Below are 24,738 nucleotides of genomic sequence, written 5' to 3'. Positions count from 1 at the left end.
ATTGCATTGCCAAACCTTAAACTGAGAAAAAAATGCAACTGTCTAGTTTGGTTTTGATAAATGAGGAAGAAGGCCTGGCAGAATTGAGACCAATTTAGTTTGTATATTGCTTTCCTGTGGACATTTTAGTCAGTGCAGTCCTTCACAGTCAAGAAGAGATAAAAACCTTATTTAAATTGGCACTAGACTCTTCTGAAGTCAGTCATCAAGTTCTTCAGGCTCATATTGCTTACTACAGTAACAGCGAAGATGCAGCTGATATTACAGCAATTTTTCCCACCTTAAGGAAGTGGTGCATAAAATTAAGAGTTTTATTTTGTTGAATATGCTCTTCTGTAACAAAGCTACATAATTTTTCTCAGGTACCTGATAGATAGCTATTCCTTGCATGAATGGAATTAATTCAAATTAACAGTGTTTCCATACTTGAAGAAAACACAAAATCAAAGGTTTTGAAAGTATTCCTAATCTTTGCCATATATTTCACAAACATTGAGGGAAAACTGGCATTTTCTTTCTTTTTTCCTATTTTTTTTTTCCAGTGATGGAGATAAATTGCAATGATAAGAGTCCCGGGGCAGAAAGAGTCCTCTTGTGTTAGACATTGTACAAATACAGAATAAAAATGATGGTCACTGTCCTAAAGGCTTCAGTAAACCATTTGTCACCACTGATCTGCGTCACAGTGACATTCAGCCACAGTTTCTGAAATCATTTTAATTCTGCTTTTCACTCATTTTTCTCAGTAATGAGCTTGTGTTTCACAGGAAGCATTTTTGTTAACATCAGAACCTTGAGCCTAAATGAGTTCGTGTAGCAAATTAATCTTATTTGACCAATGAGGCTGATTGAAACATTACATCAATTTTTACTTGTTTCGGTGTTATTATTTTTAAAATCTGGTTAATCTAAATCAGTTCAGTTTTGTTCCATGGCCATTCAATGCTTATCCCATAAATTCCAGTGCACAAGCAGTGCAAGGTATTTCAGAAGGGCACTGATGCACTTTGGGTGCATATGGGTGACTTACACAATATGGACCACTTACACTAGCAACTTGCTCCAGAGGTTGGTGTGCAAGGATCAATCTCCGCTGAAAATAAATGGGATCTAAGAACACTTATTGTGTCTGTGCAAACTGTTTGAAGCACTATCACATAGAACTGTGAGGCGCTCCACCACTGTGGAGCCAGAGCACCAATTCTTGGAACACAATCCTCTGATTAATCCTCAAGTGCGAAGGTAAGTAACTCTTCCTCAGGGTTTTACATTGAGCCAGAGGTTCTTAACTGGTTCTTAACTGCTGAACCAGGCCCAAAATTTTTTTGTTAGTGAGACCTGGCCAAAAGTATGCCAGAAACCATTGCACTGGCCAAGAATATTTCCTGCTATTGATTCTTTCTAGTACAGATATAGCCTAGAGGTTTACCTGAAATTGAGCTCAATCATTTTCCAAACTCCAGAGTGCATTAGTTAGATCTGTGTTTTCTGTAACAGGAGCCAAAATGTCATATTTGTGCAGGAATTTATTTGTGGGCACAAAAATGAAGGATTTTTTTAATCTGGATATGTCCCTCATTCAGACTGTTGTTATGAAGACGATTATTTTTTGTCCTATGGGCAACAGAGTATCCAAGGAAAGATTAAATATCTGTGATATTAAAATATCCCAAGTTACAGAGTAATTGTTTTATCCTGTTAATCATAAAAATGTATGCCTCCAGCAGTTCTAAGAATTATCTGTGAAATAAAAAGCTCTTTAAGAAAAAGCTATACCAAATATCATTTTTCTATTCCTTTATAACATCAAATATTGAAGATAAAGTCTTTTACTTCCACTCTGTGGCAGCTATTTAGCACCTATTGTAAAAGAAAGAAACTGTGACTCCCTGACAGTTTAAAAAAGCAAAAAAGAAAGATTATGCGAAAAATCTTTTTATCCTTGTGGTGTTTCTGAGGTATCTAATAATAAACTAATAGCAGCACACCAAATGAGCTCAGAAACATGCATTAAAAAATCTGTGCTTTGAGAAAGTGTGAAAGTTAAAAATTAATATACAGTTCTTGACACTAGAAGCTCTTTGACATGTTAAGCTACATTGGAAGTCAGGAAGCCACTTATTTCTTACCATGTGGTCTATTATCTTATTTGATTCCACGGGTAGTCATTAAAATTTACAGTCTTTTATTATGTAGCTCACTGCATTAAACATCTGCTTTTTCCCCCCAAGATCACCTTCTATGTAAGTTGATTAAAATAATAAAAAGATTATATATATATATGTATATATGTATATATATAAATAAAACTATTGTATTAACTGAAACAAACAATCAAAAACCAAAGGCTGATGGTAAATTAAAGTCCTACAGTTGCTATTTGTTCTAAGGGGAGTAAGTTCCCAAAATATAATTTTAAGAAAAGCCCATATATCAACATCACTGTATCAGTATATGATGGTGTGCTATGGTACAGCATTGCATTGCAATGTTCTCACACTGAAGGGAATAAAATGCCAAAATCTGTCAACCCTGCTTGGCTCACTGAGCTCTGGCAATCTTGTTGAACTCTGCTGCAAAAGAGGTTGCTGTGTTCTGGGAACAATAGCTCCAACAACTGATAAATGTCAGACCAAGCATATAATTAGCATGTCCTCAAACTCACCGAGTTTTAGCATGACGCATGGCAAAACAGCACTTGGGATGACTTCGGAGGTTTGCCATTCAGAGAATTTCCTAATGACCTATCATCTGTGTGCATGCTCTCCTGACTAACTAAGGATCAATATGCCTGAGGGGAAAAAATGATTAGGAGCTATGACTCAAGGAGGAAGCTTTTGGCCTGAAGCTGTGGTAAGTTTTACCTTGAAAGTCATCCATATAAATAAAAAAAAAAAAAATGACATGCAGCCTTATTGTGCCTCATACACAAGAGTAACTGGAGGGAAGCAATCCTCCAGGTACAGAGAGAATAATAAATGATCTCTCATACTGTTTGTGAAAGGAGCCGAAAAAGCCACATCTCATTCCATGTACATTTTTAATAACATGAGGCTTTATGCCAACACTCTGATAATTTTACATATGTCATCTATTGAAAACATGGAAGCTCAAGTTTCAGCTCCTAGAAGATATTGACACATTTCTGTCTACAGCAACATCCTCACATTATCATCAAAATTTCTCACTGAAGATGAAAAATAAAGGGATTAACTAACAAGAAGAGATGCAGCAGTGCCCAGGGAAGAGAATAGATTTTATTTCCTTTATGTGGCAGGGGCCATGCATAACAGAGGCCAATAACACATGGGCTGTGGAACACAGCAGAAACACTTGGTGAGGAGTCAGATTCTGCACCAGACCAACCCTGAATAGGACAATAAAGAATGTACGACCTGTGCTCCACTGTGCCTAATCTAAATACCTGCTCCATCAGAAGGAACCCAGTTTGCAACACTCCTCTAGTTTAGTCAGGCATGGGTTAGCTCAGTGGCTTGAAGCAAAGCAGAACCACTGCCTGTTGTGCTGCCAGAGCAGTGCCAGGCTCTGCACTGCTCCACACAGTCAGCAGCTCCACACAGTGCACAAGAAGCTAAAGCTGACTTTGATCAAAGCTGGCCTGAAGTAAGCAAGTACACTGTGTGTCTTATTTGGATACTTTTTTTCCCTTAATAGATCCAAATTCTGCTTCTCATATAGAAAGACAGAAATTGTACCTGACTGCATTCACGCCAAATCAGTTATTTTGTTCATAAATTTAATTAATTTTTGGTTACTCTAACACATTTCAATAGCTGCTTAGTAATTGTATGCAGGACTAAACAAAACACTAATCTATTTTTAATAGTGTATTCCATTTTTGCTGCATTCTTTAAACACAGATAAAATCAACTGCTCAAATCACAGAATTTTACTTCCACAACAGGAATACCAGCTTTCCCTGTAAACAATTCTGACCTTTGTGGGAACATTAGGTTAGCTTGGCTGGGAGAGCTAAAGAGGTGTACCAACTCTCATGCCACAGAACTGGGGCTGAAGAAGCTTCCTCAGAGCTATGTTGCAAACCAGAAAAATAAAAATCACATTATCATCTCTTCCTCTCAATCATCTTACCCCAGAAGTCTGCAATGGTTATTTTGAATGCTAAACAGATCTGGAGGTCATTTTGGAAGGCAAAGTGAGGGACAGTCTTCACTTTATGTCTTCTCTGGAAGCTGTATACAGGCACTGTGCAATACTTGTGATCTCTGAGTGACAGGACTGCTACTCCATCTTATTTCTGCTGCCTAACTTGTACTAGGGAAACTCTTTATGCCCTCTTTGCTTTCCTTATTTAAATACCTCCTAGGAAGGAGGATGGTGGTTGGGAGGCAGACGTTTTTCTGACCTTAATGTCTGGACAGTGCTTTGAATAGAAGAATTCAGTACTAAACAGTCATCATGTGTCTTAGACTGTAAAATGATTCTAACATCACCAGCTAATCCTCTCTGCAGCTACATCACTGTTGAGCAATATCTTGTCTCTTTCAGCTAATTGGCATTTCAGCTAACAATTCTGAGGATTTAGAAAACTTAATTGGGTCTTGAACTAGACTGAGAAACCCGCTACAAAAAATAATCACCAAATGTAAGAGTCAAAGAACCCACTCGTGCTATCTGTGATGAGGCAAGTAGCTCAAAAAGAGAAGCAAAATAACTTAACTGGGAGGAAAAGAGAAGAAAAATGGATCATCATCCAAACGAAAGTGAGGGACTTGCCTCAGTTCAAGATGTAAGATCATAAACATCACTTCAAAAACAAATCACACTAACATTCTGAGCTGTCTTGTGGTAGCTTAAACATCTTGGACTAAAGATATGCATTTTTTTTTTATTTCTTTGAGGGATTGACCTGTTGTTTCAGTATTGGTGTTTCAGACACCATAGACAAAGGAATAACATCCCGGATACATCTTGTTCCTTCAAAGGTCCAGTCAGCTACTGCCCCTGCCAAATGGTATGCAACACCAAACTTAATCCTAACAACAACAAAAAAACATCACTAGGGAAGAATTCAATCACTTGTGATCGTTTTGGTACTTAAAGACCTCTAGCATTTCATCCTCTTATCAAACAGGAGAAAGCCAAGTCCCTGCACAGGTAGAGCTCCCAGCATCCAACCAACTCTTGACAAAAGAATTCATTCCAAATATGCATAGAATCATAGAATATGCTGAGTTGGAAGGGACCCATCAGGATCATTGAGTCCAACACCTGGCCCTGTGCAGGACACCCCAAGAATCACACCATGTGCCTAAGAATGTTGTCTAAACCCTTCTTGAACTCAGACACAACCATTCACACAAAGGGTAAGAAAAAACACATGGCCACTGAAATTTGCAAGACTGCAATCTGCACCTCTGAAAGAGAACTGATGTGAAAATAACCACAAATATCTTCTGGGTACCATTTCCAAAATACCTACTTTCTGCTCCAGTGACAACAGGCAGAGAGGATACAGGAAATATTCTAAGTCAAATCCAAAACATGTAAAAAAATGTCTTTATATAGTAACTGATAAAAATATCAATATATTTTATGCATGGATATATTCTTTAGATGCCAAGAAGTGTTCTTCTACACAAAATCCACAATCAAATTCACACCTAAAATTTAACCAACAAATTTACTATCATTCTTTGGCATACAAAGAGAGGCCCTTAATCTAATGATCGACCCTTAAGATTAAAAAAATTCAAGATGTGACGAATTAATTTGGCTTCCCAAGGAAAATATTACATAATTCCTCCAAGAATCCATGAATAAATGATGATGTCAAACAATTTTTTCTATGTACTGTTTCACAGGCATTTGTGTTGAAACTTGCACATGAATAAATGTTCGCCATCACATCCTGGTGTAAGTAATGGCCCTGCACCAAAAAAACAATCAATACCCTTATATATTAATATTCCTTTATAATCTGATTACATAATTTGCTCAGACTGTAGTAAAATCCATTTTACTTAACAATCCATTTATATTGCAAATATATATGGAAAACCTCTCTCATTTTAAATGGATTTCTACCTCATTAAACTCTTCTTAATGAGACTGGGGATACAGCTTTCAAGTAAATGAACAGAAGGTATTTTAAATAAAATTAGTTTAGTTTAAATAAAAACAGCTCATACTTTACAATACCCTACAGCTAGCAAAAATGAGCTACTTTATACACTAACCACCTAGTGCAATTTCCTGCTCTTCCATGAAGGTTTGCTTTGGGAAGAGCAACCTCACTGAACACCCATTAAAGAATCTTATTTTAAAATGACAGACAGAAGATGAATATATCCCTATGTGTGATATTGACTATTCACAAGTGCATATTGACCCTTGCTCTGCAGTAGTAATCTTTGGTAACCTTAATCTATGATTGAGGCCAGGTAGTAAGATTCAGCTTCTTACTCACACTGCTACATATTAAATATTTTTCTTCCTTTTTTTAAAACATAATTGTAAAAATAACAACTTGTCTTAAAATTAAGAGAGATGCTGAATTCTTCATCATTTTATCCTGATTTCAATGAAGCCAGCATTAGTCAAAACTTGTCTCTGTCAAAATCCACAGATGGGAGGAAGACACAACTCTTCCAGTTTTGGAGCTGTTCAAGGAGTATCAGGCTGTGTAGCCCAAGATCTGGAAGATAATAAAAGAAGCAGTTACAATACTTTAGTGGAATCTCATTTCAAAACTATGCACTTTTTCCCCCAGATGATTTTAATCACTAGCTATTAAGATCCCTTTTAACTGCATTGATGTTCCCTCTGCCTCAATGCAGTATCATTGAAGATAAATGATCCAACTTGATAGATTCTTCTCAGTCACCTGAAACACAAACATTGTTTTTAAAGAAGTAACAAACAATATTCACCTTTTTTTTCATGCATAAACTATACAGTGTATTTCACTTATCACAAGCACGTAACGTTTCCCCACCAGAAGACAAGCAGATCTGTCATTTCTCATCAAAACAAGAAACCACTTCCTGGTAGCTGACGGGCATGGCAAGTTCAGCTGTAGTAATACTTTGATTCGTTCTGTTCCAAAGGTTGTATCCCTGCTGCCAGCCCTCCCCACAGACGTCACTGGCAGATCAGAAGCCCCTACTTTACCTCCGGCAGAAGCTCGCTCGCCCGCCCGCCCGCCCGGCCCCTTCCCGTGGCCGCACCCCCTCTCCCGCCCCGCCGGCCCCGCTGGGAGCACCTCTCTTGCGGTGCCGGGAGGGCGGGACGCGGGGCCGCCCCCGCCCCCAGCGCTGCGGACCCGCCATGGCGGCGGCGCGGCCCGCCCGGGCCCGGGCGCTGCTGCAGCAGAGCCTGTCCGCCCGGCTGCAGGTGCGGCCGCCCGAGCGCGGCACCGAGGCCCAGTGGGTGGAGGTAACGTGGGCTGTGGGCCGCCCCCTCGGCATCGCCCCTTCTCCGCTCGGCTCGGGGCCGCTCCGGGCCGGGCACCGGGAGAACGCTCCATCCCCCGAGCGCGTGCGCCGCCGGGAAGCGAGGGTGGCGTTTATAGAGATTTGAGGAAAATCCCCCGCCTTCCTTTTCCGGACTTAGCTTCTTTTCAGACACCTTTCTCACGCTATCCCTGGTTTTCGCTCTCGAGCCCTTTCCTCACCCTCTCGTCATCACCCAAGGTTACGGTCAGTCCCTTCAGCGGAGTGACTGAGCAGCGCAGCAGGCTGAGTGCGGTGCACGGCGGTTTGTCCCTGCTGCTCCTTCCCTTTCCTTGTGCTCCAGCAGAGGTTTTCCGCAGGCTGTAGTCCCTTCGGGGGCATGGCTGCTCAACCACACAACACCTCCTTCCCCTCTGACCGTGTTGTTCCTTCTTTTCTTGAATACACTTTCACAGAGGCACCAGAACCTTGGCTGGTGGGCTCAGCTGCCGGCTTCGTTTATTGTGTGATAGTGTGCACTTGGAGAGGAAAGGGCAATGGGGCTATGGTAGCAGTAGTTCTGATGTTGGGGTTTTTTTAACAGACCATTAACTAAAAAGGAAATTTAAGGTGTAGACAACTACACAGGTTGGGGGAAATGTATTTTCCTCATATTCCTCCCATGGTCTTCTGCTGGGAGAGGTAGGTAGCTGTGCAGACTCTTTGGGCTAAGTGCTGTGCATACAGCCCGGGGCTCTTTACCAAAGCATGAAGGCTGCCCTGTGGGGTGCACTGTCCTGCTGTAGTTGTCACTGTTTATGGGTTACCTACAGTAGAATAACTCATCTACGTTGGTGTCAACTATTTAGCCCTTGGGGTTCTTTTTGTTTTGTCTTTTGTACTTCTTAAAGACTGCTGTAACAGAAGAGGCTTAATGCTGTCACTCACATAACTTCTAAAAAGTAAAAATTGTAGCATGTGTAAAGGGTTAATGAGTTCATTCAACAAATCAGAAAAGAGTTCACTGTTTGTCTTTCACCTTAACCTTAAAACTTCTCTCTCCTTGTTCAGAAGGGGCAGATGGATCCATAAGACCTAGTTTCTGCAGCATGGTCTGGGAAACCAGGATGTTTGGCTGAAGTGCATCTGTGTGTATTGCAGCATAAATTACTATAGGAAAAATAAGCTATTTCTAGCTTGCTAATCTCAGAAGTAGTTGTACATCTAGTACAGAACTGTAGTTGTACATCTACAGCAGAACTGTAATTTTGCTGTCTATCTTTTAAACTGTCTGAAAAGAGTTTGAAGTTGTTATAGTTGAGAGATATGAGTAACTCTGTTACAAGGGGGTTTGCAGTTTACATCTCTTATTTGAAGTTTTTAACAGATTCAGCAAAAATCCCTGGGAAAGTAATAGAAAGCACTAAAGCACTGCAAGAGATTTGGGTGATCTCAGCAGCAGATTATTTTTTGGACATGAACCTTACTCATATTTGTCATGGGTACTTAGGAGTCTTTCTTGGCTACCTTGGGCTTTTTAATAGAAGTCACTATGCAGGAAAAAAAAACTGGGAAGTGATACTTTCTTTAGTATGACTGCTGTAGAGGTCGTTAGAAGGAAATTGCTGCTGATGTTTTGTGGTAAGGTAATGTTACTCCCTATATATGCATGTCAATGCAAAAATAAAAAATACAGGTCTCATCGACTACTGCTTACATGAACCAGTGTGTTCCTGATGTTTTATAACAACTTAAAGTAGGTCCTCACCTTGAGACATTTCTAGCATACTATAAACATCATATTATGTGGGTGGCTTTGAATAGCTTCTGAGCTGTAGGAGACCCCTGTAGTTACTTTAGGAGATTCAGAGCAGATGTTCTTTATCCGCAAAAAGGTTGGGAGTGTACTCTATACTTATACATGAATCACTGCCTTCATTGTGTTTTCATGATTGAGTTTTTCGGTCCTGTTGAGGATTACTGGGAATTGGATGTCTTGTTTATGGAGAAATGTTGGTTAGATAGCCTCCATAAAAAGCTAATGTGTACAGCAAAATACTTAGAAAAAAAAAGAATTCTCCTTTTAAAGGTAGAGTGGAAATAAGGTGTGGTTTGGTGTATTTCACAACTATGGGGGAAAAGAAATGTAAAATGAATATTCAGCTAAAATGAAAACTGCCTTTTCCTTATCATCTTTCCCTTGATTTGTCTTCTGGTTAGTATAGCAAAAAGAGGTGCAAAGTACCAGGCACAGACTTGTTCTGTGACCTGTGGCAGATGATGTAATCTCTCTTTGCTGCAGCTGAATACAAGAAATATGAAGAAATCTTCCCACAGGGTAGCAAATCTAAACTTGAAGTGGAAATGTCAAAGAATAATTAATGCAAGTTTCACAAACTGGCTTTCTAAGGATTAAAAGTATCTCTGTTTTCATTATCCACTGCAATTTCCTGGGGGGAAAAAAAAATAAATGTAGAGTTGAGATAATATTTTACAGAATATATTTTGGTTTTCCTAATAATATCCTGAAAAATTCAGATGGATGTATTTAGTAAGGAGGATGAGGAATGAGTCAGTTATTTGTTTTTTCCTGCAAAAGAGCTAAAAAGCAGCATTTGGAAGCAGCATTGCAACGGCTGGCTGTACGGCCTAAGGGCTGGGTACTTCAACCCTTCATAATTCAGGTTGCCTGATCTGATGATTACTTAGGACTGTTGTATAATAAATGCCAGTGTTGCAAAGTGACTTGCTTTGCTGGTTTATTTATGTAGGCACTTGACTGATAACAGTAAATCTACATAGAGCACAACTTCCCTGTCCAGCTGCCTACGTGTCACTGTGTAAGTTCTTGCAGTGGCTGTTTGCACATCAGTGTGTTGACTATATGACCATCTTATTTGTGTTATTTTACTTGGCTTTTTGTACTATGAAGAGCAGATAGATTACAGGGGACCTTCAGCAGTGGCAATGGTTTTGCTTTGATTCAAAAGGTTTACACGTTCCAATTTGTAAGGTAACACATACACAGCTATTCTTTCCAAGAATGCCAAGGCAGCGGAAGGATTAAAAAAAAAGGTTTATTTCAGATGCAAGGACGACTACTTAACGATGCCGCACACACTGGGCCCCAGGGTAAAAAAAGGCAATGCCCCACCTTCTCCAAGGCTTTTTCTATCTTCTCTCTCTTCTCCCCACCTCACCTCTGGCCCTAGGACGCCTTGTACATGTGTGCAAACATGTTATCTCTCTGCATACCAGAGAGAGAGAGAGCTTGCTCCCAACTTCTCCCTGCAACTTTCTCTGAAATGCTGAAGGAAGGAAAAAAAAAAATCTAACCTGTTTGAGAAGGCATTCTGCAGTCTTCCTAAGCGAAACAAGTTCTGGCTTTCCGTTAAAAATTCTGCACAATTGCACCTATCCTTACACCGTTCCTTACATTGGTGATGAGCAAAAGTCTCAGGACACCTGAAACACTGATACAAGATCAGACTGATACACATTATTAGGTTTGCTCTTGTAATGTCATTCCATTTTACTCCTTCTATTGAATTAAGAAACAGAGTAAGAACAGAGTAAGACCTAACAAGAGGTTAAAACATGGCTGCACATGTGTTGAAAACAGTGTTCAACCACAGTTTTCAGTCATAGTTGAAACCATAAGTTTCAGCTTACAAATACTTGAATGGTTTTTAACTATGTCATGGTTGAGAAATGGTCTAGAAGACCATAAACATGCAATAGAAATAGAAACATCCTCTGGAACCTTTAACTAGTCTCTGAATTGTCTTTTCATTTAACCTCCTGTATCTCTAATTTTCCTCAATATGCATGTTTCATCTTGTGATAAATTGGATATTCAAAACCAGGCATCATATAATGATAGAAGTTGGAAAAATGATGAATGTTGTAACTTAATCTTTAGCTGTCGGGCCATAGGACTTGCAGGGGTCACTTTATTTTCTCTTTTGTCTCTTTAAATGAGATGTTTGCAGAATATTGTTACTTCTGTGAGACTGTGCAAAAAAAAGACTGTCACAAGTCCCAGAAATAAAATTATTTTCTGTGATGCATGCTATATCATGGCATCACTTATTTCTAATGCCATGGTCAGAAGTGTACAATGTAAATGCATTTGGCCTATTTTATCACAAACATATTAATTAGTAGGTATGTGTGCATTGTTATTATCTATTAATATCCTCACCCTGGTCTGTTTCTGGAGTTAATATTTAGCTAAACATGTAAGGATGTATAATGTTTGGCAGCCTGCATTTCTCTCTTTGAGCAGATGGTTTGAAACGTCATTTGAGGTTCAGGCCATCAAATTTGTTACAGTGTTTATGAAATATGGCAGTCATTTGGGAACATGTATAATATTCTCTAGTGGTCAAAATGAGTTTTGAAAGGAGCCATTTAAAGCGTTTGAAAGTTTCTCAGCATGTGACATTTTGACTACAAAGAGCATTCTCTTTTTTCAGAAGTTAGTCACTAAAAACATAGTTGAGAAAGCATAGCTTTTCTTAGCCATTGCTGTGAGCATTTTGTTTAATCTCTGCAATAACAAAGGGATAAAATCTTATGTGTATAGCTAAGTTTTCTTAACCAAAAACCTTTATCTTTTAGAGAAAAGGGCAAAGAAAAACAAATAAAAGAGAGGAAAAATTAAATAACGGTATTTTTTAGAAACTCTTCACATTTCCTATCTTTTTGCTTTGATAATGTTGATTAGTGACTCCTTCCTGTCCCAATCTATTTCACATCTCTTCAGTGGTATTTTGTAAGCTGACATCTATATTTCTTGTAACAAAAATATTAAGATACTCATTCGTGACAAAGCAGTGGGGAGGTTTTTTTATATATTGTATGTCTGTGGATATTGTATGCCTTTCGGGGGTTTTTTCCTGAAGAAGTTAAACCATTCAGGTGTACTTCTGCATTGACTGCAGAGCCTACCAGTTTGTCTTAATAAAGCACAGGTTATTGCACATGCATACCTTGAGAACTAACCAAGAGAACAGAAAAGCCACACAAGAATTTTCTTATGCTTTCTATTCAGTACAGACCTAATTCTTCCCTCACCTACATAGTTCTTACAAGTAGTCTCTCTGAATGCTAAGGAAGTGGCATATCCTTTACTCTATGGATTTATCAATCAGGGGAAGGGTTCTCTTTCACCAGTAAGATATTACACAAGCTGATGAATAATATTTTGGACAACTTAATAATGTTCTGAACAACTTCACAGATGTTGGTCATCGTATTTATATCTTTAATTATCAGACTGTGTGGTTTTTTTCAGAATTATGTTGTGCTAGATTACTTTTAACACCAGAATAAAATTCAGTTCACTGACAAGTCCTGTGGTGTTTGTTATGCTTCATAATTGGAAATAAACTTGAAAACTATTTTAGCCCTATGTTTGATAGCAAAAAAAAGCTGAAATTATTTCCTATGCTGGATTTAAGTACACTAATTCATCTTGTCACCTTGTCTGTGTTAATACTTTACACTGTACATTTCAACTAAATTTGGCATCACATGGACCTAATAAATTGGCTTACTTGTATGTAGAAGCATTGTGCAGATAATCAGTATATACCTTATAAGCTTCCAGAGCATGTAAACTTAATGTCTGAAGCTATACAAAATAACTAAAATTATTCTCGTAACCTTTTTTTGTCGTGTTGTTTTTTGATTTTTGATACCAGTTTTTGTAAGTATGCATTGTGGACAATGAGAAATATTGACATAGGTTTCTGTAATCTTTTATAGATCCAAAGAGGGCTTGTTATCTACATATGCTTCTTCAAAGATGCTGATGAGGATCTCATTCCAAGAATCGGTACGATATAACCCTTCTAAATTCTTGTATTTGAAAAAGAAGAAAAGCAGTAGAGGCAGAGAAGGCAGCAACTATTTGGACAAGTAGAAGTCAAGAAGCCATGAGATGGCATCATTCTAAATCAGTCACCTGCCTAAAAGAACAGTTTGGTCTGTCTTGTTTCTTTTGACAGTTATCCTTGCCTCTCACTCTGTCTGTCTGCTCAGGACTAACTTAGAAAATCTATTCCCATGATGATAACCTTCTAGGAAACAGAGAAAATGCTGCACCTGCTATTTAACATATTACATGTATCAGGCAACAGGTTCAGTCCAGGATAGAACTGAATTTCAAATAGTTCATGGCTTGATTTGCTAAGTTTTTTGACCCTGGTCACACTGTATGTGCAGAATATTTAAGATTACAACCAGTAGAGGGAGCTGGGTGGATGACTAGACAGTGTCCTTCTCATCTCATTTCAGTAGTACTATATACACTATTAGCCTTTTTAGTGCAGTTTTCTGGTTCAAAAGTGATAACAGCAATATCTGCAGTTCTTGCCCTCTTTTCCACATGCATCTTAACATTTACATAAAAGCAGAGAAGATGCTGTGGATCAGGTCAAATGGTAGTGATTTCTGTCTTCACCCACTGCTGTTTTGGCTTGATTTTTTTTGTTTGTTTTTGGTTTGTTGTTGGGATTTTTTTCCCGCTTTTATGTCATTTCTTCTCCCTCCTTTCCTCCATCAGTAGCACTGGATCACCTGGAAAAATATGTGATGCCATGTATTCCAGATAAAAATACCCCTTTTCTTTTCTGTGGCTGGCTGATATTAGTGATTTGGCAAAAGGTTGTGTAATGATAGTCTATTCCAGGCTAATGGCCGGGCCCAGCAGTGCACAAGTACAGGTGCTATTGAAAATGCTGAGAGGAGGTGCTGTGGGATTCTCCTTAGTTTTGGAGGGCACAGTCTTTCTGAGATGCTAAATAAAGTTGAAATATTTGGGTGTATATAAATCTATGTGAAAATTTATTTTGCGCTTGTGAGAGTTTCATGAGAATGTTACTTGAGAATAATTACATTTCCAGCTGTGGGGCAGCTGAAACAGGCCAGAAAAAGAAAGTTCTGTTTCCTATGAGGAGATTCATCTATGACCATCCTCCTCGAGTGCCTGGTTTACAGCATGTTGTTCCTAAATATATTTTGAATCTGTTTAAATGCGTGGTTTTGGTTCCTGAATTACAACTCAGCTCTTTTTGATTTGAACAACATTAAACATGGAGGCATAACTAGTATCCTCACAGCTTTTACAGAGTTTGAGGAAGTTTTGGGGTAATGATTTGATTTGTTATAGAAACATGGAAAATGTAATGTTAGTAAACGTAAATGCATTGATTTTATTTGCAAGTTTATATTTTCTGGTTTATAAGGCAAATTGCATCTGACCTTCCTGCCCACTTCCTTTCTCAAAAGACAAACTGGCCCCTGCACATCTCTAAGTGGAATGCTGAAGGACTCTCACTCTATTTGAGACCGAACTGTGGAGCTGTGCCTTCAGCACAGATCATTGCTGGGTCCTGCTGCAAACTACTCCAACCAGTGTGAAAAGACAGTCAGGGCACAAAGCTCTCCAAAGTGCACTGAGGATGGTGTTGTCTCCTACAATGTGTAGTGTTGTGCACATGCTGCCTATTTGAGTATCAGAAAATTTAGTAAGGGCCATTATGTGCACCCTTCTCTGGGTTCTTTTGGGGGTGTCAAACTAGAATCTACTTGAGGATTTTAGATAGCAAATCACTTCCCCCAAAAATAAAACTTTAGACATCTGATGTTAATATACATATCCTTAACATTCCTCACAATACTCAGACATATTAGTTGGTTAATAGTATTTATTGACTGTCCATGTTTCATTTAGTTAATAAACAGTTTCTTTTACTTGAGTAGTTTGTCACACATCAAAATATTTTTTGAATCTTGTTTATGATGTCCTGTTTAATTTACTTCAGTTATACTAACTCTTATTTTATTTTTATTTGCAGTCAATATGCTGTTGAATGTTAAATTAAGTGAAAATGAAAATGGCGAGTTCGTTTCTGTTCTTGATTTACCAGGCGATGTACTTATCATACCTCAAGCTACCCTAGGCGGTAAACCAAAGGGAAGAAAGATGCAGTACCATGCAAACATTGAAAAAGAAAAAGGGTTGGAACTTTATTCTCAGTTCGTGACTTTGTGTGAAAAAGAGCTGGCTGCCAATTCCAAATGCATGGAAGCAGGTGTTCATGTCAAGCATGGCACATACGGAAACAGGCAGGTGTTAAAACTGGATACAAATGGACCTTACACTCATCTGATTGAATTTTGAAAAAATAAATTGTATCTCAGGTACAGTACTGGTGTCTTTTTTTCCTCCTCTCCTAAGCATTAATGTGCTTGAATGCTTTGGGAGATAGATACAGTGTAAAAAGGGCTTTCACTCGTCTGTACTGGTGTTGCCAATGCCATTGAATACAAGGATGCCTGAGACTGCTTTGCTATAATGAGTATGCATTTTATGCTCATATGCATCTGAAGTGTGCTCAAAATAATTGTTAATATTGATCCAATAATTTGAAAGGTTTATTAACAAGAATGGGGTAATGCATTCATTTCTTACTAAAAAATAATGAAGTATTTCATGTATAGCTTGAGTAAGTGGTTTATAGATTAGAAAAAAGAATACTGTAAATGTACTTATGTTTCCAGATTTCCTGAGTCAGTTTTTGCCTTTCTGTTTTCTAACTATAAAATGGCAATGCTTTCTAACTAGCCAATATATAGAAAACACAAAATCACTGAATTTTTAGCCTTTTAGAGAGTAGGTACTGAATAAGAAAGTCCATCCTCCTCATCGAGAGTGTGTAGGGGTGGAAGACTTAAGGTAGTACTGGGCTGATCATGGGCTATGTAGGGAAGAATAAGTGAGGCACATCAAGAAACCAGCAGTACCACTGAATTGCTTTCTTGAAGTTTGCGTTCTGAAATCTCTGATGTGTTTTGATAGGCTGCTTGCTATAGCTTGGTCTGTGTCCTTGTTACTGCGGTCTTGCTGTCTACTCAATTCTTTCATAACAGAGCCTCAGGAAAAGAACAGAAACATTCAAATGAAAACAAAAGTAAAGATGGTACATTGTATGCAGCCATCTCATTGTTCCCACTGCCCCTATTGCTTCCTTCAGGCTTTTCGTCTATTGAATCTGCCAGGCAGAGACTAGTTTTTGTTTTATAGACAGTGTTGGTACATTTGGGGCCCCATTCCCAGCTGACCCCCTCTACAGTACTGTTATAAACATTATTAACAGATGGGGTTAAGAAGCTATAATGGGAAGTTCTCTCTTGTAAGGCAGTAAGAACAGAACAGCTATATTAAAATGTGGCAAATTCAAAACTGATTCAAATATGCTTATCCTGTGAGTCAAGTTTCTTACTGCAGCATTATGGCTTAGAAGGATTCAAAGTGAAATTAGACATTTATATGGTTTGCAGTAATTATCCAAAATTGCCATTTAAATAACAAATTATTTTGGAAAAGACCTAAAACCTCATGGATGATGGGGTTGCCAGCTTGTACAATCCTAACTTGTAGGTCAGTAGTTACAAAATTCTATCCTTATTTTTATTTTTTAAAAAAACATTACTGATTGTGTAATCTGCAGACTCAAACTATGTCATGAGAATTACATTTTTTTGAACAGATACAAAGCTTGTAGTTTTGATAAGAGAGTAATGAGATTTTTTTCGGATTACATAATATATGATTAATAATTACAAAATACATAAGGATGTTGAATTCCTGGCAACTGACACTCTCAGAGTTGAAAGAAACCATTTACACAAATGGCCTGGAAATATTAGCTATTAGGTCCCAAATGATATGTTTATTCATTAATAATTAACAGTTGTGATAGACACAATATGAGTTATGTTCTCAGTTCCTACTAGCAACATTTAACTAAGATTGTCCTGATGCGAATAACTAATAGAAATTCATTTTAATCTGTGTGTGTGGTAAAACATTTTTATTCCTCTTTCTTTTGGAAGTCAAATCCTAAAAAGTGCTGACTTTACAGGACTTTCACAGACTTTACAGGAATTGTGGGTATTTAATATATCTCAAGAATTTGTCCTTTGAGGTATAATACGAAGTCTGCAGTTTTAAATTTTTTTCCTGTCTCCAGAAAGATCTTTGGCAGCCTGGCAATTCATTCCCTATATTTCAAGAACTCTGTGAGTTCTAAGAGGGATAGGTTTGAAAATGTTTAGTGAAAAACAGACTTCAAACAAAACTCCACCTCATACTATCTCTCATATAAAGCACATAAAATCGAATATATATTTTGGTTGTTCTTAGGACCAGACAGAACTCTAGAATTTCTGTTACAAGGTGGATATTTTTGCATTATCTGCCCATTTCTGATTTATTTTTGTAACCATCTTGGAATACTGATTTCTGCTGTCTTCTGCTCCAACGATTGGCAGCTTGTTGAATATTGTGCCCTTTGTACTGCTTTATTTATATCTACTATTGATTCACAATCCATTTACTGAAAGAAGCCATTTCTGAATAACATACTGGACTGTACTGATGAAAAAATCAATTAAAATTACTTTTTGAAAGCCAAATGTTCATTTCTTTCTACCATGAATATATACTTTAAACAGATGACCTGACACTGCTTTAAATAGTTTCTATTCTGTGACTAGACAAACCCTCAAATAATTGTCCTGTTCTATACTTATAGACCATCTATTGGAAGATGCTTAATATTCCCCACTTCCTTGAAATAATCTATAAAGTCAGGAGTCATCCTTATGCTATTATGCCTTCAATTCAACTGTCATACAGTAATTCCAGTATCAAGGTTTTGTGACCTTGTTTGCAGCGTACACACCCAGTGTGTCTAAACTGAATGTGTGTGGACTATGAACTGGGCTCATAAAAACTTACTAATGCTTTCAGGTGCAATAGCTTGTTTTTTAGTCAGCAGTATTCCTGCTTCCTTCCCATGCCTTTTCTGGAAAATTTTACCTTTGCCGTTACATACAATACGCAACATACAAATTTACAATATACAAATATTAATCCAGAATTGGAAGTTAATAAACAATATGTAGACCAGTAATACTAATAACACTGCTGCAACTGTATTGCTATTGCTAGGAACAGTCTGTAGGCTTTATCACAAGTGTTACAAGACCTCAGGATGGCTTATCACACATGCTTTATCTGAACTTTCCTTAGTCTTCTCAGAGCTTTGCTTTTACTTGATTTAGCTGTAACAACAATTTTTCTAAGGGCAGGGGACTGTGGCTGATTTGTTTTACTTTTGCGTTGTACGCTGAAACAGCAGTTGTTATATAGATATTAATACTAAGTAGTTATTCTGTGTAGAATGATAATTTTATGACTCTAACATAATGTCACAGTGTACAAAACAGCACCAGCCTTGAGAAGTGAAGACACTGACAGCAGTGTAAAGTAGAGGCAGGGGATGGTAAGAGATGGGGCACAGACTGTCACTGGAGTCCCCAAGGCTATAAACTTTCCAATGGTCAGTTAAAGAAATGCAAACCTGGAGCTGGGCAAGACTAGTCTTAGGGGTAAAAAAGAGAAGAAAGAATGGGTATTTAAGATGTAAAGAAAGCAAAATACGCGGTTGCGGGCCAGTAAAGAAAAAGCAAGGTGTAAAACTTTATTAGAAAACATGTAAAATAGCCCCAGCTTCTGTTTTCCAAAAGAAGTAAAAGGAGAGGAAGAAGAACAAACCATAACACCAGCATCATACTTCTGAAGGCATAGGACTCCAGATGCTGATAATCCACTGTGCTGCCTCTACCAGATGGAAGCCACGTGAGGTGAAAGGGTAAGCACGACACCAGGAAAAGGGGTAGGTATAGGTACTAGATGTGGATGCATAACGATTTTAAGCGTAGTATCATTATTGAGACTCTTTATACAGTTTTTTTTATTTTTGTTTCCTTTCTTTTTCTACAATAATTAGATTTGGACTGAAAATAATTCTTTGATTAAATTGCTAAGGTTGCAATTATAATAGATTTGGTGTGACTTTATACATAGGGTGGATTTCTTGTTGCCCATAGCAAGATTTTGCACATAACAGTTTCTGCAGACAATTGCTTCCCCATGTTGAAATGGCAGCCACTTGATGGCCTGCTGGATGTTAGCCAGCCTTCGTGGTTCTTTTCAACAGGTCCTTTAATGCAGCTGTGATGTCTGATCTCATTTACCACAAAAGCTGCACAAAAGTTTCATTCTTCATTGTGACTCAATGCAACCACTGCTCTTTAGCCCCTCTTTGAATACAAAATCAGTTCCTCTTGGATTTATAAGTATGATCTGGTGAACCTCAATCTCACCTCTGATATAAAAACAGCTTCTTTGGCGAAGGAGGTATGAATCTTTTAAGCTCCATTATTTTTTGCTTTTATTTTCTATTAGTCTCTGCTATATGGACTCCTTCAAACACATAATGTTTCTCTTCTTAAGCTGGAGTAGCAGTATGCCATAGAGAACTAGAGTGGTCTCCAGGCATTACCTGAAGTCTGTCACCAACCTCTGTTATGACTGGCCTCATTTCTTAACTTCTTAGCATCTCAATTCTCATCTAATAAATGGATATTTTATTTTTTTTTTCAGTGTGTTGATCCTTAAGACTATACGTTGAGCAAAACAAGGACCATCACTCAGTTTAGTGTATTCACAGCACAGTGGGACAGTACTGGGCTGTCTGTAAGATCCACCAGTTGCTTTATACTAGAACTCAGGGTGACAATTGCTGGACAAGAACAGAAAGTAGAGCTTCCTCCTTAATATTTTTCTTGGGAAAACAGCATCTAAAATTTGAGACTCTCTCTCAAGAATTTAGTGAATTTAGTATTTCCTATTTATTCCTTCTTGTTTTCTTGAAGCTCTTTGAAAGCAACACAAAATTTAGGAATCCCTACAAGATTCTTTTACCAGAAGAGCAATGCAAATACAGTTGAAAAGTAAACGGTATATGTGGTCAAGAGAAAGAAACAGCAGTTAGAGTAGCCCAAATAGTTTGAATGTATTGCACATTTTCTATTTAAACCAATGCTGGCTGCTAGTTCAATTACTGCCAGTGTGCGGCTTTGGGTAAAGCAATTTTCTGCTCCACTTTTTCCATCTGTGAGACAAAGAAAGAGTGAAAACAAGGGAAAAAGAGCTTTAAAACCACTAGTTTTTTTCTCTTCACTAAAAGCAAAAAATCACCTCTGATCCTCCTTTTTCATCAGAAGGCAGTATGCTTTCACCTCTCTTCACCTTTGTTGGAGCTACAGGAATTTGCCTTTCACTACCTCCTGCTTATGCCTCTGCCTCACAAATGTGATTTGAGCTAACGTCCACAGAGCACTTTGACTGCCTCAATGAATGGTGTGGTATCACTGTAAATAACACCCCATAGTATTTCTAAAACAGGGATGATCCAAACAGCATGGAAAAGCAAATAAATGGCATTCCTGTTGTACTGTTCTTGTTCATATATATTTATCTATCTTATTGCTCTGAATTTAAGATTGCTTTCTATTCACTTTAATTGTATTTACCAGTGTAAGTGCCACAATAGATGCCCTATTGCGTCAGTGTGTATTAAAAATGTGCAAGTAAGGAGCTTAAGGCCATTTAGATATGCTCCATTAGGAGAGATTGGCAATAAAGGTTTTGTATTAGCAGTGAAAGCAAAAGGGTTTTGGGAGGCTTTAGTATTTAGCTGGCAATTCATCCCTAAGATCTAACTTTCTTATTTCCCACTTCCATTTTGGTAGCTGTATCTAATATTATCTAGGCCTGCATAATACTTTTATTTACATTTTAGGATTAAAAATAACAGCAAGACTGTGTAATTGTTTGGCAGGAATTCAGGCCTTGCATTTTATGACAGTACGAAAAGCAACTGTTGGGAATAAAAAGAAGTATAGCAGTATTGTAGCATAAAATAAAACTATATATTACTTTTGATATTCAATGTGTAAAAAAAGAAAGATTTGTACTTAAGACATTGCAAAAGCTAGGACATGCCAAAATGTATTGGATTCTACATGCCCCAAGAAGGGAGCTACTGCAGGGAACTGAACGTTTCGCTTTCGGGATTAGAAATACATAGTTACTGTCTCAACTGAGGGAGCAGGCGTGGACAGACTTGGATGCTAAGGGTTGCAGCAGTTCTAGAACTGAGCATGTTATAATGTTTATAGGCAGATTAATAACATTAGATTAAAACCAAATGTAAATTGCCTGTAGCTGATGGTGTAACTGTTCACACATTCGGAACTTAATTGTCTCACTCTGTACTTAAAAAAATAGTATGTTGACTGTATAACAAAATTGCAAACAGAAAGTAAAACTAAATAGTTAATCTTACAATTAATCTAAAGACATTCCTTCTTAATTATTTTAAAATGTCATGGAATTTGGCTTTTTCTGCTATGTAATTAGTTGGTGATGTTACATTCGCTTCAAATCAGGCCCCTAGTCCTGTGATTCTTAGTCATGCATGGACAGTCACACTAAATTCAAAGGAATACATTCTTTTTTTTCCTCTAGAGTCATTGAGGATTATAAAGCTGAAAGAAGGAAAATATTTAGCTCAGAGGCGTATGCGACTGCATAGATATTCTACTATGTCTGGAATTTGTATGGCAGAACTGATTCATGCTCAGTCTCCCCACTTCAGCAATGTAGACTAATGAGAAGACTAATCAGTAGGTTTGTGCATTTCAATTATTTGCCAGTTGCTTATTTTATTAAGTAATTTGCTGTTGAAGCACAGGCAGGACTAATGGGGAAAGGGAAAATTGAATTAATACATGGTGAATACATTTAACTATCCTATTTTTTTTCTGGTTTAGAACAAAATACTGTAAACTTGCATGACAATTTTTTTTATTTCAGATGGAAAAGGGGAAAAATAAAAATAAAAACAGCATACATAATTGCTGAAGTAGACACTAATTTGAATCAGTGCACTGTTAACATTGTTGACCAATTTAGGAAAAAAATCATAATAAAAATCTAGGTTAGCCATAAATTCAATAAACACAGACTCTTACCCTCATGTAAACACTGCTGGCACAAAGTCACCCTAAACCTGATGTACCCAGAGATGGAAGGAGTGTCCTGCTTCAGTATCCTTTGTTATTCCAATTGAATCATATCAGCTTAGCATTAACAAAGCATTACTTAGATCTGATATCATGTGTTCAGAGGGTCTGGGAGACATAATGCTTAGGAAAAACTGAGCAAGACTTTACTTCTTAATGAGTGATATTTTGTTTTGCTCTATGCTCATGTAACATTCAGCATTATAAGATACTAATCTTGGGTGGGTCCCTACCTGCTACCATAACAGAGTGAATAAAAGACATAGTAATGATAATAACAGCAATAATATTCCAAAAATTATCCTAAATTTGGGGGTGCTTATTGTTTCTGGGTTAAACATGATCAATTCTTCACAAATATTGCCAGGTCTTTCTGTTACCTCAGGGCTGCCAGCCAGAGCAGCCTTTGTTTTTCTGGAGTTCATTATGGAAAATGTCATAACACCGACAGTCTTTGAATATAAATTGTTCAGCTGACCTTTCTCACAAGTGAATTGCAGATCTTTATGAGTAGCAGCAACTCATCTCCTAATCAAAATGAGGTTAACCTAGCAAAGAGCTCTTTCCTGGGAGTGTACGTTATTTTCAATACCAGGAGTTAACACCTTTACACCAGTAGGAGTTTGTAGAGTTGATTTCTGTGAAATATAATATGTAAATAGTTTCCTGCTTCAGGTATGAGGCATTTATTTATTCTTCATTACCACATCCATTGCCAGAATTTTTTTTAAAAGCATCAGTGCTTATGTTTTTTTTATCACAGTCAGTTTAGTAAAAATGAAACCAGTGTCCATATATGGTAACACAGCCTGGTGCTCGTGGCATCTATAGCACAATGTAATCGGGCAGTTCTGCGTACACTCCTTGAAATATTTCTCAGCAGTATCATCTGCATAACTGAATACAGATGTTCCCAGAGGATCCCACTGTATATAAACCTTATATGTTGAATCTATTTGAAGATGAATGCAGAAGTTTATGTAAGGGTTAGACACAATTTTGGCTCATATGGTTATGTGTCCTGGGCATTATTCCCTCCCCATGATGGTTCCCTCTCTACAACCACCTGAAAGGAGGCTGTAGCAACGTGCTTCTTCCAGGCAACTAATGACAGAATGAGAGGACGTAGCCTCAAGCTGTGCCAGGGGAGGTTCGGGTTGGACATCAGGAGGAATTTTTTCATGAAAGGGATTGTTAAACATTGGAATGGACTGCTCAGGGAGGTGCTGTAGTCACTATCATTGGAGCTGTTCCAGAAACGACTGGACGTGGAACTTAGTGCTATGGTCTAGTTGACATGGTGGTGATCAGTCAAAGGTTGGACTTGATGATCTTGGAGGTCTTTTCCAACCTTAATGATTCTGTGATTCTGTTTGCACCAGTTAAAAGAAAACAGTCTCAGAGAACACAGAACTACAGTAAGATTATTGTTTGTTTATTTTAAAACTAAAAAATGATTGAGAGACACATACGTTGCTCTCATTAAGACAGAACTTAACTTTGATCACAGATTTCAGTAAAGAAAATCCCTCCAATGGAAATTTTCCCATGACCACTGAATTTGCTTATGAATTTTGGAAGGGCGGAAGTCATTCCAGTGATGTAGCAACCCTTTCCAGTTGGAGCACATGGAAGAAGTACCTAATGCAGTAGGAGAAACCAGGAGCTCCAGCTGACCTGGTCCTTTAGACACAGAATGACTCCTTGACTTGGGATCCCATATCGATTTGGGGTCAGAGCCTACACAGATGAAACTCAAGAGTAACTACTTTTGCAAATGTTGGGTTTGACATGCGCTTAATATAAAGGTGCTGTTCCTGTTACTGTCCCGTGCAGTGCCCAGGTGCCCTCTCCAGAAAGTATGCCTGTGGAGTGGAGTGGAAATCAGAAGCCATGGTAGACTCTTATGACAGCCAGGTACAAATCCCAAAAATGCCAGCTGAGCTACTTAAAAAAAAACATCACCGAGAGGGATTTTTTTTTGTTGCTGTTTTCGGTGGGAGAACGCTGAGCGCTGGCTCCCGGCCGTGCCCCGCTAGCGCAGCGCCGCTCACCGCCCCGGCGGCTGCGGGGCCCCGGAGCGCCCTCGGGGCGGGGTCTCTGCGCCCCCCGGCACCGCGACACCTCGCCCCGGGCCCCGCGCTCCCCGAGCCGCTCCCGCCCTCCTCCTCTCCGCCGCGGGCGCTCGATGGCTCCGGGCCCGATTGCACAGCCCTGAGCACCGGAGACGCCCTCCATCTCCTCCTCCTTCTCCTCCCCTCTCCCCGCCGGCGGGCGGCGGCAGCTCGGGCGGAGGACCCGCGGCCCCCCCGTG

The 24,738-nt window shown here is 38.5% G+C and overlaps 1 protein-coding gene and 1 long non-coding RNA gene across 3 annotated transcripts; one reads left to right on the top strand and one right to left on the bottom strand.

Moving 5' to 3' along the window:
• Positions 1-3,238: 3,238 nt before the first annotated feature.
• On the bottom strand, positions 3,239-7,725 carry LOC116788570. The gene is made up of 2 exons (XR_004357687.1): positions 7,621-7,725; positions 3,239-6,868 (listed from the first exon to the last, which is right to left on the bottom strand). It is a non-coding gene; the product is annotated as an uncharacterized LOC116788570 (long non-coding RNA).
• On the top strand, positions 7,312-17,903 carry DTD2 (D-aminoacyl-tRNA deacylase 2). 2 transcript variants are annotated; one of them, XM_032691525.1, is made up of 3 exons: positions 7,312-7,419; positions 13,188-13,257; positions 15,281-17,903. In XM_032691525.1, exons 1-3 carry the CDS (start codon positions 7,312-7,314, stop codon positions 15,604-15,606), a joined length of 504 nt encoding a protein of 167 aa, XP_032547416.1. In that variant the 3' UTR covers positions 15,607-17,903. The 2 variants fall into 2 exon arrangements, with proteins under 2 accessions (XP_032547416.1, XP_032547418.1); XM_032691527.1 differs by lacking the exon at positions 7,312-7,419 and adding an exon at positions 7,750-7,911.
• The last annotated feature ends 6,835 nt before the right edge of the window (positions 17,904-24,738 follow it).

This window comes from Chiroxiphia lanceolata, chromosome 6 (assembly GCF_009829145.1).
Source record: "Chiroxiphia lanceolata isolate bChiLan1 chromosome 6, bChiLan1.pri, whole genome shotgun sequence".
In the NCBI taxonomy this organism is placed as follows: Eukaryota; Metazoa; Chordata; class Aves; order Passeriformes; family Pipridae; genus Chiroxiphia; species Chiroxiphia lanceolata.
This window is presented reverse-complemented; position numbering and strand designations above follow the sequence as displayed.

Coding starts and splice junctions, on each gene's coding strand:
- DTD2 (XM_032691525.1), top strand. CDS start 7,312: ATGGCGGCGGCGCGGCCCGCCCGGGCCCGGGCGCTGCTGCAGCAGAGC. Junction 7,420..13,187: donor CCGAGGCCCAGTGGGTGGAG/GTAACGTGGGCT, acceptor AATCTTTTATAG/ATCCAAAGAGGGCTTGTTAT. Junction 13,258..15,280: donor GGATCTCATTCCAAGAATCG/GTACGATATAAC, acceptor TTTTATTTGCAG/TCAATATGCTGTTGAATGTT.